Source organism: Macaca fascicularis, chromosome 18 (assembly GCF_037993035.2).
Source record: "Macaca fascicularis isolate 582-1 chromosome 18, T2T-MFA8v1.1".
NCBI classification, from domain to species: domain Eukaryota; kingdom Metazoa; phylum Chordata; class Mammalia; order Primates; family Cercopithecidae; genus Macaca; species Macaca fascicularis.
The window spans coordinates 39,819,553-39,837,963 of NC_088392.1; the positions used below are offsets into that span (position 1 = coordinate 39,819,553).

General features: G+C 45.2%; 1 protein-coding gene across 2 annotated transcripts in view; it reads left to right on the forward strand.

Moving 5' to 3' along the window:
- The window catches only part of MYO5B (myosin VB), a 395,079-nt gene that overhangs the window by 266,301 nt on the left and 110,367 nt on the right, over positions 1-18,411 (forward strand). For both annotated transcript variants that reach the window (XM_005586729.4, XM_074022272.1), the window contains 3 exons: positions 2,836-2,988; positions 3,882-3,979; positions 16,716-16,802. In XM_005586729.4, the coding sequence (XP_005586786.3) occupies positions 2,836-2,988; positions 3,882-3,979; positions 16,716-16,802 (338 nt within the window). The remainder of the gene's footprint in view (positions 1-2,835; positions 2,989-3,881; positions 3,980-16,715; positions 16,803-18,411) is intronic.

Here is an 18,411-nt window from a genome sequence, read left to right on the forward strand (position 1 = left end):
TGTACCTATTCTTACGTGATTCTTTGTTTCCAAGCTCTTGGCATGATACTCTTGGTATGAAAGCCTTTGTAGTGCTCAGTAAATATTCCATTAGGCTGGAGCTTAATTTATTGAAGGTCTCGGCAGTGCAGAGCATCACCAGAGCATGAGCTGTCACTACTGTATGGGACCTGAAGATGATGCTGCCTCTTCAGTAGGTAGCGTGCCTTAGCCTGAATCTCCTACGAGTCTCAGGAGATGATGTCAGCTGGAGAAATGTTTCATGGAAGTGTTATCTTATGTATTTCATTGTTATTGCAAGTACCTCAAAAGTCAAGGCTATGTCTGAAGCCCTTTTATATCTCTACTTCCTTGATATTGTGGGTTTAAATGACAAGGCTATATTTATGTATTGAAACAAGCTCTGACCTGGGCATCCAGAGGTCGAGGTTCTAGCCCAGGCTCAGCCTTTGACTAGCAGCCCTTTGAGAGCTGGTGCTGGCCATTGTGCTTGGTGGTGGAGGGAACAGAGGTTGGAGCAGGATTCCGGTAGGTTCCTTCTCACCAGTCGTCTATATCCTCAACTGCCACATGGAGGTGAAAGTTGACCTTTACAGTTGTTCCAGATCTAAAATTCTATGTTGTTTCTTCAGATCAAAAATACAATTTCTTAAGCATCTGTACTTATGTGGTTTAGAAAGATCATTCATATAGGCCGGGCATGGTAGCTCATGCCTTTAATCCCAGCACTTTGGAAGGCCAAAGCGGGCGGATCACGAGGTCAAGAGATGGAGAGCATTCTGGCCAACATGGTGAAACCCTGTCTCTACTAAAAATACAAAAATTAGCTGGGCATGGTGGTGTGCCCCTGTAGTCCCAGCTACTCAGGAGGCTGAGGCAAGAGAATCGCTTGAACCTGGGAGGCAGAGCTTTCAGCAAGTGGAGGTTGCGCCACTGCACTCCAGCCTGGTAACAGAGCAAGACTCAAAAAAAGATTGCTCATGTATATAACCCCTAGTAAAAGTAAAACTAGATAATGTCTGAGCCCTACACGCTGGGCACTATTCTACATGCTTACATGGATTCTCTCATTCAGTTCTCTCCTCAGCCCTTGTTCTTGGGAGGAAGGGAAGTCTCAGCAAGTGTAGAGCTCAGGATTCAGCACAGACCTCGGGGTGGGGGGTGGGGGGGGCGTCCCAGGGCACCACAGAGCCTGTGGGAGACACAGACAGGAGCGATGGATGCTTTGGGAGAGGGTCACAGGAGGGACAGGGCTCAACCTTGAAAGAGAGGCCTGTCAGGATAAGTACAGAAGAGAAAGGAGTGGGGGTATTTCAGGTAAGAATAGCACAGTAAGCAAAGGTATAGAGGCAGGAGCAGTGAGCATTGTGCCTGTGGGACAGCAACGTGACCGGCTGGATGGTTTTGCAAGGTATTGTCTGAGAGGGGTGAGTGGGATCCGATCAGGGAGCCCTCAGATACTAGACTAGGGAGTTCAGACACAGTGGCAGGAGAGGGGAGCCATGCATTTAAATGGGGGTTAAAGAGGGTGCAGGGTAGGCAAGAAGGAGCAGAGCCTAGCATCTGAGGCACTAGCATTTAGCCTCTCTTCTGTTGAGATTGGAAGTGGTTAGCGAATGAGATTAGTGAATGGGGCCTATGTGTTCCTTTCCCCCTGCCTTTCCCCCACCTTTCCCCCCGCCTTTTCCCCCCGCCTTTCCCCCCCCGCCTTTCCCCCCACCTTTCCCCCCGCCTTTCCCCCGTCTTTTCCCCCCGTCTTTTCCCCCCGTCTTTTCCCCCCGTCTTTTCCCCCTACCCCTGCAGGAGTGTGGTAAAAGCCTTGTAATACTTCATTCTAGCCCCAGCATTGACTTCCCCAAGGGATGATGGCAGGACTGTTTCTGTCAGATTGAACATCTTGATGGCTGGGACTCTGTCACCAGTGCCTCATTCAAGGCCTGCATCTTCACCTTGTTACAGATGAAGATACTAACCTCTTATTTAGTACTCATAACAACACCAGGTAACAGGCATAGGCTTATCCCTATTCTGATGAGAAAACAGGTATCAGGGAAGTTAACTTGACAAGATGCAACAATGTAGAAAAATAGAGCTTAAACATAGGTGTATTAAAGTGTAGCCACCTCCTACCACACCACAAGGAAATGAAGTTCTGCCCATCTTTGTAGGCGAAGATTGAGTAAGATTGTATGGAAAAGTTACTTTTTTCCTACCATTTAAAAATTGAATTGTCATTCATACATTATAAAATTCACCCTTTTGAAGCACACAATTACTGTGTTTCAGTATGTTCACCAGTTTATGCAGTCACCACCACTATAAGTCTGGGAATATTTTTATTACTCCGTAAAGAAATCCTGTCCCCTTAGCAGGCACTCCCTTTCTTCCCTTCTTCTCCTTCCTCTTCCTCTTTCTCCCCCAAGCCCTGGCAACCAGTAACTTACTTTCTATTCCCTGGATATTTCATGTAAATGGAATCACACACTATACGATCATTTGTGTCTGGCTTCTTTCACTTGGTGTAATTTTTTCGAGGTGTGTCCATGTTATGGCATGGATCAGGAGGTCATTTCTTTATATTGTTGAATGCATTCATAATGTCGAATAATCCATTGTGTGGAGGTCCCACATTTGTTTATCCGATGGTCAGTTGATATTTGGGTTGTTCCTACTTTGTGGCTCTTGAGAGTAATGCTGCTGTGCACGTTGGTGTGTGGGTTTTGGGGTGGACGTGTGTTTTCAGTTCTCAGGTATATATTGAAAAGCAGCTTTGAGAGGAAACATGTAAGGTTCAGGAGATCTCATTTTCATCATTCTTTCTGTGATTGTTTCTAGTTCCCACTAGTGGCTGACTTGTTTCATGATGACAAGGACCCTGTTCCTGCCACCACCTCTGGGAAGGGGTCATCTTCGAAGATCAGCATCCGTTCTGCCAGACCCCCCATGAAAGCCTCCAACAAGGAGCACAAGAAAACCGTTGGCCACCAGGTCAGCCCTGGACCAAGAGCTCTGGGCCCAGGCGCACATTGCAGGGCTGGCCTCTCTGTAGATGAAGGATGGCGGCAGGATGAGAGGGAGGCCATCACAGTAGCCTTGACGTCAGTAGCCTCAGCCACCCAGCTCAATCTTGTGTCCTTAGAAGAAAGAAACTCCAAAACCTTCACCACAGGGAACTAACAGAGGGAGGAGGGAAGGGGCCGACCGTAGCTTCCATAAGTATGTTAACGCCTGTGGTGGGGCTGTGCCGCAGGGCCACAGACACCCAGTGTGGGAGACAGGAGGGCCTGGAATGTATAGGTTAGAGAGGAGGCTTAAGGAAGCTGTGGATCAGGAGACCAAAAGCAACTTCTCCTGCTGTGGGGTCTCTGTGGCTGTTCTGCCCAGTATGTCTCTGGAGAGAAAAGAATGCTTGCCAAGTCCCTGGCAGCCACCACCTAACATTTATTCCTATGAATTTGCCATTCTGGACATCTAGTGCAACAAATTATTTCCAGGATGCCTGGGCATCGGGTGTCAGGGCCCCAGGCCCTCAGGTTTAGGAAGAACAGGCTTCCAGTGCACAGTGAGCAAGTCTTTCATACAGTATTTGCCCACCTTTCATCTTATTTGATCCACAGCACAGGGAGTTAGGCACATTAGGGGGCAGTCTCTTCCCCATGTAATTTGAGGAACACTTAAATAGGAAGGACTTGATTTTGGTCACAGCCAAGATAGCAGCATCAGAGCTGGAATCTTACCCCAGGTCTCTGAAATTTCTTCCATCCTTCTGGATTAATAATATAATAGTAACAATAACTACCACCACCCACATATGAGTTTTTTCTTTCTCATACATCCACAACTTGTTAAAAATAACCAAGCACTGGCTTTTGTCTCTCTAGTTCCGTACCTCCCTGCATCTGCTCATGGAGACCCTGAATGCCACGACCCCTCACTACGTCCGCTGCATCAAGCCCAATGATGAGAAGCTCCCCTTTCAGTAAGTGCCTGCTGGGCATTAGCCTGTCCAGCCCAGCCTTAGAGGTTCAGGTGGAACAGGGTGGGCCAGGCCTTGCCTAGGGATCTGTGGCCTTCAGCATGATGACTAACTGGACTTACACTCCCCAGACAGCTTACATGCAGCAGACAGGCTGACAGACACTTGCTGAGTGCCACCTGTCTGCTGTCCAGGAGGTCTCAAGAGAAAAAAATGGAGTTCCCCAATCCCATGCAGCTTACAGTGGTGGTCAGGAATGTGCATACTTGAATCAAATAGAGAATGTTAAATGTAGCCACGAGTACATCTCATGGCAAGTGTTAAATTCAGACTTGGAAAGGTTGCTGGAGTGGTCAGGAAAGGCTTTTCTTGTGTTGAAGAATCAAGACTTCACATTATGTGTTGAACAACAGAACATGAACATGGTGCTGTTTCTCACATTACCCTCTGCTGCTGAGCCTCCAGAATTATTCACATTTGCTCCCCTTTTCCTCACTCCTCAACCTGCTCTGATCCAACTTTTGTTTCTACCTTGACCTTGAAACTTTGTTCCAGTTCTGTCCATGCTCCTGTGGCTGACCTCACCCGAATCTGTAGAACTCTCAATGATCTTTGTACATCTTGGTTTCTACTAAATTCCAGACAAGTGTTTGTGCAAGCCTACTACAGCTTCGTTATCCACCTTGCCTTCAGCATGTCTGAGACCACACTCTTCATCTCCTGCCACCCGCCAAGAATGGTTCCTCTTTCATTGGTCTCTGTTGTAGTAAGAGGCATAACATTTCCTGATATCTCCTCCACCCACCAGGCCTGATCTCCCAGACTAGAAGCCTGAGAGTCTCTCTAACCTGCTGTGCAGGGGGAGTCCCTGTGATGACGGGTATGTGCTGTCATCTGCCTTATCCAGCGTGGGAGCCGCTTGTCACATGTGGCTATTGAGTGCTTGAAACATGCCTAGTGGGAGTGAGGAACTGAATTCTGAATTTTATTTCATTTTAGTTAATTTTGGATACCCAGCGGTGCTAGTGGCCACCATACCGCATGGTTTAACCCTTGATTCTTCCGTCTCCTTCACTTCCCAGTCTAACAGATGTCAAAGTCCCATGAAGTCTCCATGCAAGGTCTTCACCCTGGTCTCCCTTTTCTCTTCCTTATTCACCTTGTTCCAGATCCTCTTTTCTTGCCTGATATACTACCTTAAACCTTTAAAAAACAGCCTCCTACTCAGCTCTGCAGCCTCTTCTGCTATTACTCTGGGCCTTCACTCATGCTGTTCCCTCTGGCCAGAGGAGATGTATTTTTAAACTTTAAGCACCTTATTTCCATCTTCCCTCCCCCATGATTTCTGTTTCAGGCCTAGTATAATTTCTTTCTTGAAATAACTTACTTTGGCAATTTTGACTCTCAGACTGAATATCTGAACTGCCTTCTACACTCCTGTCATTTAATAAAGCTTGGCTTCCTTTCAGATGGGCTCTGTGTGGAAAAGGTTAAGGAGACAGAATGTTACCAGTTTTCTTTGCAGTGTGCTGCTTGCTTGCTCTTCCCTTCCTCCAAGTCTCCGAGACATGCTTAGGAATTCCCCCGGGTGGCTGTGTTTACTGGCGGACTCCAGAAGAGAAGAGGCTGTTAGAAGCGGAGAGTGTGTGAAAGACTCAGATTCTGTGTGAAGGGCAGAGTGGTGTGCAGGGTCCAGGGGAGAGGAGATGAGGGCTCTATACCAGCTGGGCCAGACCAGCTGTGGCCTTGGGCCCTTCCCTCATCAGAGCGTGGCCCTGCTGTGGGACAGATACTCTGCTGGGTCTCCCCTCTCAAATGAGAGAAGACACTAGGGACTTTCTAGGCCTGAGGTCCCATTTTTCTAAGCCCCGCCCTTGCCTTCAGAACCAAAATCTTTCTCCCAATACAAAGAGAAGGTGGGAGGAATACTGACCATGTCATGAAACCTGGATTCTAGTTTGAGCTCACTGCTGATTTGGCCAATTGCAAGCTAGTCTTTTACTCTCTGTGTCTCATTTCCTTACCTGTTAATTTTGGTGAGGGCCTGGTGTGGTGGCTCATGCCTGTAATGGCAGTGCTTTGAGAGGCCAAGGCAGGAGGATCACTTGAGGCAAGGAGTTTGAGAGTGGCCTGGGCAATATAGCGAGACCCAACCTCTACAAAAAATTTTAAAATTAGCTGGGCCTGGTGGTCCATGCCTATAATCCCAGCTACTCCAGAGGCTGAGGCAGGAGAATTGCTTGAGCCCAGGAGTGTGAGGCTGCAGTGAGCTATGATTGTATCACTGCACTCCAGTCTGGGTGACAGAGCAAGACTACCTCTCAAAAAATAAATAAATAAATAAATAAAAATACCCTGGTGAAAGAATCTGAATAGGAATTATTCATGAGAGTATAAAAGTGTATATGATGACAGTTATTAGTTACATCATCCTAGAAGGAAGTTTCTGTGTCTCTCCACCCATTTCCTGTAATCAGAGTTGCTCAGCCTCAGCAGCATTGATATAATGGGTCAGAGAAGTCTTCGTTGGGGCAAGGGGTGCTGTCCTGTGCATCACAGGATGTTGGGAAGCATCCTTGGCCTCTACTCACTAGATGCGACAAGCATCCCACCATTGTGACAGCTAAAAATGTTTTTAGACATTGCCAAACGTTCCCTTGGGAACAAAATCGCCTCCAGTTGAGAACTCCTGTCCCACATTAAATGCTTTGATAGCATGGCCTCTACAAAAGTCTTTTTCTTCTGCTTTCTTCATTCAAGAAACATCTATCATACCTCTTACTAGGCACTGGGCTAGAACAGGTGGAATGACAATAAGACATGTCCCCCATGCTTAAGGAATTATCTGTCATGAGTAACTGGCCATGCCACAGAAGTGGCTGTCAGTGGCTCTGTGAAAGTGCTGACAGGGCAGAGGCAAGAGAGAGATGAAGTATCTAAAGCAGCAGTGGCCTGGGGCAGGTGTCATAACCTGGGAACGCTTAATGGAGGGCCTGGTCACTGGTTTTCTGAAGGCCAGTCCAGGTCGCGGAGTCTCGGAGTTCTGAGTTGTGGCTGCAGGAGGCTGCTGAGCCTGGGGAAGCAGGTAGGGAGCTTGCAGCCCATGGAGAAATCGATTCCATGGTGGGCGATTGTGGAGGTAGGACCCGGTTCTAACACCGTGGGATTCTTTACATCCAGCAGGCTCCAGGATGTGCTAATCCTATTGGGAGAGGAAAGCATGAACTTCAGTTTCAGCACTGTGACCTTCTATATCTTTGGTGATTCTTCTATGTTAATTGTCCTTGCTATGGTCCTCCAAGATTTAATAGAAGGAGGGCTGGTTTTCCATTCCCAGTCATCTAATAGTGAATGCAGTGAGGCGGATTGAGAGATGCATTTGACGGTGGATTTTCTTTACTGTTGGGGAGAGGGAAAGATGATGGCAATATCTTCTTTGTATAGTGTCTGTTAGCTTTTTCTAAAAGCATTCTTTTTTTTTTTTTTTTTTTTTTTTTTTTTTTTGGTAACATAGTCATTACAGCCACCACTGCTTTATGGTTGGGCAGATATGTTGAGTTCTCACTGAGTAAATGAGGAAAGTGAGGTACAGGGAGACTGTCTTGCCCAAAGTAACACCAGCTGTCAGTGGCAGAGCCGAGGCCACACAGAGTTCTTTGTCCCAGACCACAGGGGAAAGCAGTGTTGCCGTCACAGGAGGACAGAACAGGTGTGGGGAAGGGAGGGGATTTGCTGAGCTGGTCATGAAGAGGGAAGAATGTTAAGGCTGAGTTCAAAAACTCTGTGCCAGGTGCCTTCCGGCCACCAGCTTTAGGCACGATGTGTGGGGACTCCAAGAGAAAACCGAGGCCCACAACCCTGCCCTCAAGAACTCTTGCTGGGCTGTGGGGGGTGGGGGGACCAGCACTCAGTAAGCCATTGCCTGGCCCTTCGACAGGACAGAACTGGGATGCTGGAGGTCAAGAAGCATGATGTGGGGATACCAGAGCAGAAACTGGGAAGGGACAGATGGGGAGGAGGAGCAGTACTTTTAAGGAACGATGGGGTTCTCAATGAGCTTCTGCTCACTTTATTAATACCATGAGGAAACATTAGGAGGTCCTGGAAGAAGAAGGGACCCCCAGCTGATTCCATAGCTCACGTGAGACCTAAGGGTCCCAGATGCTCCTGAGCACGCTGCCATCCCCGGTGTGTGCAATGCACTGAACTTGACCCTGTGGTCATGCTGAGCAGAGGAAAGAAGCTGGTGGCTGACCTGGGGAACACGGCTGCTGTGGGCAGGGGCAGAGCACCTGGGGAGGTGGTCTGCAGACCACAGGATGCCTTTTCCAAAGCACAGGGGTGTCTGCTCTGCCTTCATGATGCAGGGCCCAGCTGACAGCTTTAGCAGTGAGAGCCTGTGAGCAGGGGAGCCTGCAGTCCAAAGGCTTCTGATCACTCGCAGTCACGGGCAGCCGAGCAGCTGCTTATGACTCTGGTCATTGCCGCCCCTGGTGATGAAGACCCCCTTGGATCCTGGAACTGTGCTCCCTCTTGTGGCAAAGCAACCACAGGGAGCATGGGAGCGAGAGGGTGGGCAGACATTGAAGTGCTCAGCACATATTCCCTGCTGTCCTGTAAGACCCTTGCACTAAGGGGGTTGTGCTCTAGTTAAAAAGATGAAGTCTTCTGAAGGAACTGTTTTGTTCAGAGCTGTGTAAATCGATGCTCCATTGTGCCTCACGTACTCAGTGCCATGGACTTTTGGAGTTGGAGGGGTCGGGTGTGGAAAGAAGGTGGGGCCCAGGAGGGCAGAGGGGAGCAACAAAGCCACAGTGAACACAGCCTGGAGGGGAGAGCGTGGGCGTCTCATGGGATGAGACCCAGGGCTGATGTGCAATGCAGAGTGTTGCCTGGGGTTAGGTGGCATCTTGCAGTTATCAGTTGCTTGGAAAATGCCCACTGTTTTCCAGTGCCAAGTGCCCACTGAGCCCAGGCGACCCCAGGACACCATCTATTAAGCACCACGTCCCAGAGTAAAAGGAGGAAAAGGAACATGGCTCTTGGCTCCAGCTGAGCTGCAGGACAGTCAGAAGGAAAGGGAGCATTTGTTCCTCATCCCTTCTCATGGAGTGGGGCAGTAATCTTAGAAATTAAAAATAGTGATTAATTCTAGGTTGCCTTAATTATTTCTCACTGAAGACTCCCTGCTTACCCTAGAATATGGTGAGATCTTACTCTCTGGCTTCTCTTTTTTTCTTACTAGTTTGTTGTTGTTGTTGTTGTTGTTGTTGTTGTTGTTGTTTTCGAGATGGAGTCTCACTCTGTCACCCAGGCTGGAGTGCAGTGGCACCATCTCGGCTCAGTGCAACCTCTGTCTCCCGGGTTCACTCTGTTCTCCTGCCTCAGCCTCCCGAGTAGCTGGGACTACAGGCGCCCGCCACCACACCTGGCTAATTTTTTTATATTCTTAGTAGAGACGGAGTTTCACCGTGTTAGCCAAGATGGTCTCGATCTCCTGACCTCATGATCCCAAAGTGCTGGGATTACAGGCGTGAGCCACTGCGCCCGGCCCTTCTTACTAGTTTTTATAATCTGTGTTTAACAACCTCAGACAATTGCTCTGGCTTCGTTCGCATTTTTTTTTTTAATTATGCTTTATGTTCTAGGGTACATGTGCACAATGTGCAGGGTTGTTACATATGTATACATATATGTGCTGCACCCATTAACTCGTCATTTACATTAGGTATATCTCCTAATGCTATCCCTTCCCGCTCCCTGTACCGCACAACAGGCCCCGGTGTGTGATGTTCCCCTTCCTGTGTCCAAGTGTTCTCACTGCTCAATTCCCACCTATGAGTGAGAACATGTGGTGTTTGGTTTTCTGTTCTTGCTATAGTTTACTGAGAATGATGGTTTCTAGCTGCATCCATGTCCCTACAAATGACATGAACTCATCCTTTTTTATGGCTGCATAGTATTCCATGCTATATATGTGCCACATTTTCTTAATCCAGTCTGTCACTGGTGGACATTTGGGTTGGTTCCAAGTCTTTGCTATTGTGAATAGTGCCGCAGTAAACATATGTGTGCTTGTGTCTTTATAGCAGCATGATTTATAATCCTTGGGGTATATACCCAGTAATGGGATGGCTGAGTCAAATGGTATTTCTAGTACCAGATCCTTGAGGAATTGCCACACTATCTTCCACAATGATTGAACCAGTTTACAGTCCCACCAACAGTGTAAAAGTGTTCCTATTTCTCCACATCCTCTCCAGCATCTGTTGTTTCCTGACTTTTTAATGATTGCCATTCTAACTGGTGTGAGATGGTATCTCATTGTGGTTTTGATTTGCATTTCTCTGATGGCCAGTGATGATGAGCATTTTTTCATGTGTCTGTTGGCTGCATAAATGTCTTCTTTTGAGAAGTGTCTGTTCATATCCTTTGCCCACTTTTTGATGGGGTTATTTGTTTTTTTCTTGTAAATTTGTTTGAGTTCTTTGTAGATTATGGATATTAGCCCTTTGTGAGATGAGTAGATTACAAAAATTTTCTCCCATTCTGTAGGTTGGTTGTTCACTCTGATGGTAGTTTCTTTTGCTGTGCAGAAGCTCTTTAGTTTAAGATCCCATTTGTCAATTTTGGCTTTTGTTGCTATTGCTTTTGGTGTTTTAGACATGCATGTCTTTGCCCATGCCTATGTCCTGAATGGTATTGCCTAGGTTTTCCTCTAGGGTTTTTATGGTTTTAGGTCTAACATTTAAGTCTTTAATCCATCTTGAATTAATTTTTGTATAAGGTGTAAGGAAGGCATCCAGTTTCAGCTTTCTACTTATGGCTAGCCAGTTTTCACAGCACCATTTATTAAATAGAAAATCCTTTCCCTATTTCTTGTTTTTGTCAGGTTTGTCAAAGATCAGATGGTTGTAGATGTATGGTATTATTTCTGAAGGCTCTGTTCTGTTCCATTGGTCTATATCTCTGTTTTGGTACCAGTACAATGCTGTTTTGGTTACTGTAGCCTTGTAATATAGTTTGAAGTCAGGTAGCATGATGCCTCCAGCTTTGTTCTTTTGGCTTAGGATTGTCTTGGCAATGCGGACTCTTTTTGATTCCATATGAACTTTAAAGTACTTTTTTCCAATTCTGTGGAGAAAGTCATTGGTAGCTTAATGGGGATGGCATTGAATCTATAAATTACCTTGGCCAGTATGGTCGTTTTCACAAAATTGATTATTCTGATCCATGAGCAAGGAATGTTCTTCCATTTGTTTTTGTCCTCTTTTATTTCACTGAACAGTGATTTGGAGTTCTCCTTGAAGAGGTCCTTCACATCCCTTGTAAGTTGGATTCCTAGGTATTTTATTCTCTTTGAAGCAATTGTGAATGGGAGTTCACTCATGATTTGGCTATCCATTTTTCTGTTATTAGTGTATAAGAATGCTTGTGATTTTTGCAGATCAATTTTGTATCCTGAGACTTTGCTGAAGTTGCTTATCAGCTTAAGGAGATTTTGGGCTGAGATGATGGGGTTTTCTAGATATACAATCATGTCATCTGCAAACAGGGACTCTTTGACTTCCTCTTTTCCTAATCGAATACCCTTTATTTCTTTCTCTTGCCTGATTGCCCTGGCCAGAACTTCTGACACTATGTTGAATAGGAGTGGTGAGAGAGGGCATCCCTGTCTTATGCCCGTTTTCAGAGGGAATGCTTCTAGTTTTTGCCCATTCAGGATGATACTGGCTGTGGGTTTGTCATAAATAGCTCTTATTATTTTGAGATACGTTCCATCAATACCAAATTATTGAGAGTTTTTTAGCATGAAGGACTGTTGAATTTAGTTAAAGGCCTTTTCTGCATCTATTAAGATAATCATGTGGTTTTTGTCTTTGGTTCTGTTTATATGCTGGATTACGTTTATTGATTTGCATATATTGAACCAGCCTTGCATCCCAGGTATGAAGCCCACTTGATCATGGTGGATAAGCTTTTTGATGTGCTGCTGAATTCGGTTTGCCAGTATTTCATTGAGGATTTTTGCATCATTGTTCATCAGAGATATTGGTCTAAAATTCTCTTTTTTGTGTATGTGTCTCTGCCAGGCTTTGGTATCAGGATGATGCTGACCTCATAAAATGAGTTAGGGAGGATTCCGTCTTTTTCTATTGATTGGAATAGTTTCAGAAGGAATGGTACCAGCTCCTCCTTGTGCCTCTGGTAGAATTCAGCTGTGAATCCGTCTGGTCCTGTACTTTTTTTGCTTGGTAGGCTATTCATTATTGCCTCAATTTCAGAGCCTGTTATTGGTCTATTCAGGGATTCAACTTCTTCCTTGTTTAGTCTTGGGAGAGTGTGTATGTCCAGGAATTTATCCATTTCTTCTAGGTTTTCCAGTTTATTTGCGTAAAGGTGTTTATAGTATTCTCTGATGGTAGTTTGTATTTCTGTGGGGTCAGTGGTGATATCCCCTTTATTGTTTTTTATTGTGACTCTTTGATTCTTCTCTCTTTTCTTCTTTATTAGTTTTGCTAGCAGTCTATCAATTTTGTTGATCTTTTCAAAAAACCAGCTCTTGGATTCATTGATTGATTGAAGGGGTTTTTTTTGTTTTGTTTTTTGTTTTTTGTTTTTTTTGTCTCTGTCTCCTTCAGTTCTGCTCCGATCTTAGTTATTTCTTGCCTTCTGCTAGCTTTTAAATGTGTTTGCTCTTGCTTCTCTAGTTCTTTTAATTGTGATGTTAGGGTGTCCATTTTAGATCTTTCCTGCTTTCTCTTGTGGGCATTTAGTGCTATAAATTTCCCTCTACACACTGCTTTAAATGTGTCCCAGAGATTCTGGTATGTTGTATCTTTGTTCTCATTGGTTTCAAAGAACATCTTTATTTCTGCCTTCATTTCGTTATGTACCCAGAAGTCATTCAGGAGCAGGTTGTTCAGTTTCCATGTAGTTGAGCGGTTTTGATTGAGCTTCTTAATCCTGAGTGCTAATTTGATTGCACTGTGGTCTGAGAGACAGTTTGTTATAATGTCCGTTCTTTTACATTTGCTGAGGAGTGCTTTACTTCCAACTATGTGGTCAATTTTGGAATAAGTGCGATGTGGTGCTGAGAAGAATGTATATTCTGTTGATTTTGGGTGGAGAGTTCTATAGATGTCTATTAGGTCTGCTTGGTGCAGAGTTGAGTTCAATTCATCAGTATCCTGGTTAACTTTCTGTCTCGTTGATCTGTCCAATGTTGACAGTGGGGTGTTAAAGTCTCCCATTATTATTGTGTGGGAGTCTAAGTCTCTTTGTAAGTCTCTAAGGACTTGCTTTATGAATCTGGGTGCTCCTGTATTAGACGCATATATATTTAGGATAGTTAGCTCTTATTGTTGAATTGATCCCTTTACCATTGTGTAATGGCCTTCTTTGTCTCTTTTGATCTTTGTTGGTTTAAAGTCTGTTTTATCAGAGACTAGGATTGTAACCCTTGCCTTTTTTTTTTTTTTTTTCCATTTGCTTGGTAGATCTTCCTCTATCCCTTTATTTTGAGCCTATGTGTGTCTCTGCTTTTGAGATGGGTCTCCTGAATACAGCAGACTGATGGGTCTTGACTCTTTATCCAATTTGCCAGTTTGTGTCTTTTAATTGGAGCATTTAGCCCATTTACATTTGAGGTTAATATTGTTATGTGTGAACTTGATCCTGTCCTTATGATGTTAGCTGGTTATTTTGCTCGTTAGTTGATGCAGTTTCTTCCTAGCCTCGATGGTCTTTACATTTTGGCATGTTTTTGCAGTGACTGGTACCTGTTGTTCCTTTCCATGTTTAGAGCTTCCTTCAGGAGCTCTTGTAGGGCAGGCCTGGTGGTGACAAAATCTCTCAGCATTTGCTTGTCTATAAAGGATTTTATTTCTCCTTCACTTATGAAACTTAGTTTGGCTGGATATGAAATTCTGGGTTGAAAATTCTTTTCTTTAAGAATGTTGAATATTGACCCCCACTCTCTTCTGGCTTATAGAGTTTCTGCCAAGAGATCTGCTGTTAGTCTGATTGGCTCCCTTTGTAGGTAAGCCGACCTTTCTCTCTGGCTGCCCTTAACCTTTTTTCCTTCATTTCAACTTTGGTGAATCTGACAATTATGTGTCTTGGAGTTGCTCTTCTCAAGGAGTATCTTTGTGGCATTCTCTGTATTTCCTGAGTTTGAATGTTGGCCTGCCTCGCTAGGTTGGGGAAGTTCTCCTGGATAATATCCTGCAGAGTGTTTTCCAACTTGGTTCCATTCTCCCCATCACCTTCAGGTACACCAATCAGATGTAGATTTGGTCTTTTCACGTAATCCCATATTTCTTGGGGGCTTTGTTCATTTCTTTTTACTCTTTTTTCTCTACACTTCTCTCTTCATTTCATTCATTTGATTTTCAATCACTGATACCCTTTCTTCTAGTTGATCAAGTCAGTTACTGAAGCTTGTGCATTTGTCACGTAGTTCTCGTGTCATGGTTTTCAGCTCTGTCAGGTCATTTAAGGACTTCTCTACCTTGGTTGTTCTAGTTAGCCATTCGTCAAATCTTTTTTCAAGGTTTTTAGCTTCTTTGTGATGGGTTTGAACTTCCTCCTTTAGCTTGGAGAAGTTTGATTGTCTGAAGCCTTCTCTCAACTCGTCAAAGTCATTCTCCATCCAGCTTTGTTCTGTTGCTGGCGAGGAGCTGTGTTCCTTTGGAGGGGGAGAGGTGCTCTGGTTTTTAGAATTTTCAGCTTTTCTGCACTGCTTTTTCCCCATCTTTGTGGTTTTATCTACCTTTGGTGTTTGTTGATGGTGATGTACAGTTGGGATTTTGGTGTGGCTGTCCTGTCTGTTTGTTAGTTTTCCTTCTAACAGTCAGGACCCTCAGCTGCAGGTCTGTTGGAGTTTGTTGGAGGTCCACTCCAGACCCTGTTTGCCTGGGTGTCAGCAGCAGAGGCTGTAGACGAGTGAATAATGCTGAACAGCTAATGTTGCTGCCTCATCATTCCTCTAGAAGCTTCATGTCAGAGGGGTACCTGCCATGTGAGGTGTGAGGTGTCAGTCTGCCCCTACTGGGGGGTGTCTCCCAGTTAGGCTACTCAGGGGTCAGGGACCCACTTGAGCAGGCAGTCTGTCCGTTCTCAGATCTCAAACTCCATGCTGGGAGAACCACTGTTCTCTTCAAAGCTATCAGACAGGGTCATTTAAATCTGCAGAGGTTTCTGCTGCCTTTTGTTTGGCTTTGCCCTGTCCCCAGAGGTGGAGTCTGCAGAGGCAGGCAGGCCTCCTTGAGCTGCAATGGGATCCACCCAGTTCAATCTTCCCTGCTGCTTTGTTTACCTTCTCAAGTCTCAGCAATGGTGGGCGTCCCTCCCCCAGCCTCACTGCCGCCTTGCAGTTAGATCTCAGACTGCTATGCTAGCAATGAGGGAGGCTCTGTGGGCATGGGACCCTCCAAGCCAGGCATGGGATATGATCTCCTGGTGTGCCGTTTGCTAAGACCCTTGGTAAAGCACAGTGTTAGGGTGGGAGTGACCCAATTTTCCAGGTGTTGTGTGTCATGGTTTCCCTTGGCTAGAAAAGGGGATTCCCTTCCCCCTTGCGCTTCCTGGGTGAGGTGATGCCTCGCCCTGCTTCGGCTCTCACTTAGTGGGCTGCACCCACTGTCCTGCACCCACTGTCCAACACACCCCAGTGAGATGAACCTGGTACCTCAGTTGGAAATGCAGAAATCACCCGTCTTCTGTGTCGCTCACGCTGGGAACTGGAGGCTGGAGCTGTTCCTATTCGGCCATCTTGGAACCTCCCTCTCTTTCAGCATTTTCACCACGTTTGTTATGTACTGTCTTGTATAAACTTTCCTCTTCAAGCGGGGATGCTCAGAAAGCTCACACAGCAACTGGCTTTTTATTCTACAGTGGCATACTCAATATATGTTTGAAAACATACTGGATTTTGAGTGCTAGGCTTAGCTTTGTAGGATATGTGAGTGGTTGAAAATGGTGCACATCTCTCTGAAGATTGGAAAGTAATCTGTAATAATGTAAATGAAGTTCATCTACATGATTCTTAACTGAATAGCTGTTGTGATCATAGCTAACAACATGTACAACGTGTGTGCCCTATGCATTGCTAGGCACTGTTCCACCTGCTTTCAGGGATCATTACATTTAAGCTTCACACTAACCTGATAAAATAGGTACTGCTGTTTTCCCCCCATTATATAGATGAGGGTACTGAGGCCCAAGGGGACATGGAGTGACTTGCCCCAAAGTAGACACCCAGCTGGTAAGTGACCATGTCATAATTCAAACCCAGATCTGCCTAGCCTAAAACTCATCCTTTTAATGCTTAAGCCAAATAATGGTGCTAAGCGTATATGCTTGGGACAGTGAGTGAAGATGCTTGTCCATGTGGATAAAAACAATAAGAGTAGGCTCTGGAGAGGAGCAGCAATGATGAGTCTTGCAGGGTGGGGAGGATTCACGTGGGCAAAGAAGAAAGGTATCCCAGTTGATAATAAGAATGTGCACAAAAACCTCAGGCACAGATCGGAAGATGCGAGATGGCTCAGGTGCCTGCACATTGGTGTCTTTTAGTCTATACCTCACCCCTGACTTTAGCTCAAGAGTGCCCGATGAGCTGTAACTCAGTGGCATCAGGTACTTCACGTGCTGCAGGAAAATATTCTTTTTTATTTCTTTTTTGTAAATGTGGCGACTCATCTCTTGTCTTGCTTTTTTTTTTTTTCTTTGCCAGCTTTGACCCAAAGAGAGCAGTGCAGCAACTCAGAGCCTGCGGGGTGTTGGAGACGATTCGAATCAGTGCAGCTGGCTACCCATCCAGGTAACTAACGTGCCCGCCAGCTGCCTCCTGGGACTGCCCTAGAGCAGCCAGAGTTTGGTTCCCCAGGGAGCCCTCTTGTATACCGTCATCCAGAAACAGATCCTTCAAAACGGTTCTCAAACACTGAGGCCCATGCAGGATGCTGATGGAAATGAGACTCTCCTATGAGCCTGAAAAAGTGGGAACGTTAGCAGTCATGTCCGCTTGGCTGCTTTTCTCTAAAGTCCTTTTCAGATTTCAGATTTTTGCCATTGGTGTAAGTGATAAGCTAGCTAGAGTTAAAAAGAGGATTTCCCCTTCTCTCAACTCCCACCTTGTTCCCTTTACCATTCCCCCACCCTTTGTCACAGTGGGAAAGTATACATGTTTACCATCTTAACCACTTTTCAGATTTTTTCAATAGGTTTTTTTAGAGGGAACAAGTGGTGTTTGGTTACATGAATAAGTTCTTTAGTGGTGATTTCTGAGATTTTGGTGCACCTATCACCCAAGCAATGTGCACTGTACCCAATGTGTAGTCTTTTATCCCTCACCACCGCCCCCCTTTCCCCCAAGTCCTCAAAGTCCATTACATCATTCTTATGCCTTTGCATCCTCATAGCTTAGCTCCCACTTATGAGTGAGAATGTACAATGTTTTGTTTTCCATTCCTGAGTTACTTGACTTAGAATAGTGGTCTCTCACTCCATCCAGGTTGCTGTGAATGCCATTATTTTGTTCCTTTTTATGGTTGAGTAGTATTTCATATATACATACCACGTTTTCTTTATCCACTCATTAACTGGGCATGTGGGCTGGTTCCATATTTTTGCAATTGCAAATTCTGCCACTATAAACATGCATGTGCAAGTGTGTTTTTTGTATAATGACTTCTTTTCCTCTGAGTAGATACCCAGTAGTGGGAGTGCAGTGGTGTGATCTGGGCTCACTGCAACCTCTGCCCCTTGGGTTCAAGTGATTCTCCTGCCTCAGCCTCCTGTGTAGCTGGGACCACAAGTGCACACCACCATGTCCAGCTAACTTTTGTATTTTTAGTAGAGATGGAGTTTCACCATGTTGGCCAGGCTAGCCTCAAACTCCTGACCTCAGGTGATCCATCTGCCTCGGCTTCCCAAAGTGCTGGGATTACAGGCATGAGCCATCATGCCTGACCCAAATGGTAGATCTACTTTTAGTTCTTTAAAGAATATCCACACTGTTTTCCATAGCAGTTGTTCTAGTTTACATTTCCACCAGCAGTGTAAAAACATTCCCTTTTCACCACATCCATGCCAACATCTATTTTTTGATCTTTTAGTTATGGCCATTCTTGCAGGAGTAAGGTAGTGTCCCATTGTGGTTTGGATTTGCATTTCCCTGGTAAATAGTGATGTCGAGCATTTGTTCACGTGTTTGTTGGTCATTTGCATATCTTCTTTTGGGAATTGTTTTCTCATGTCCTTAGCCCACTTTTTGATGGGATTTTTTTTTCTTGCTACATTAAGTTCCTCATAGATTCTGGACATTAGTCATTTGTTGGATGTATAGATTTCAAAGATTTTCTCCCACTTTATGGGTTGTCTGTGTACTCTGGTGATTATTTCTTTTGCTGTGCAGAAGTTTTTTAGTT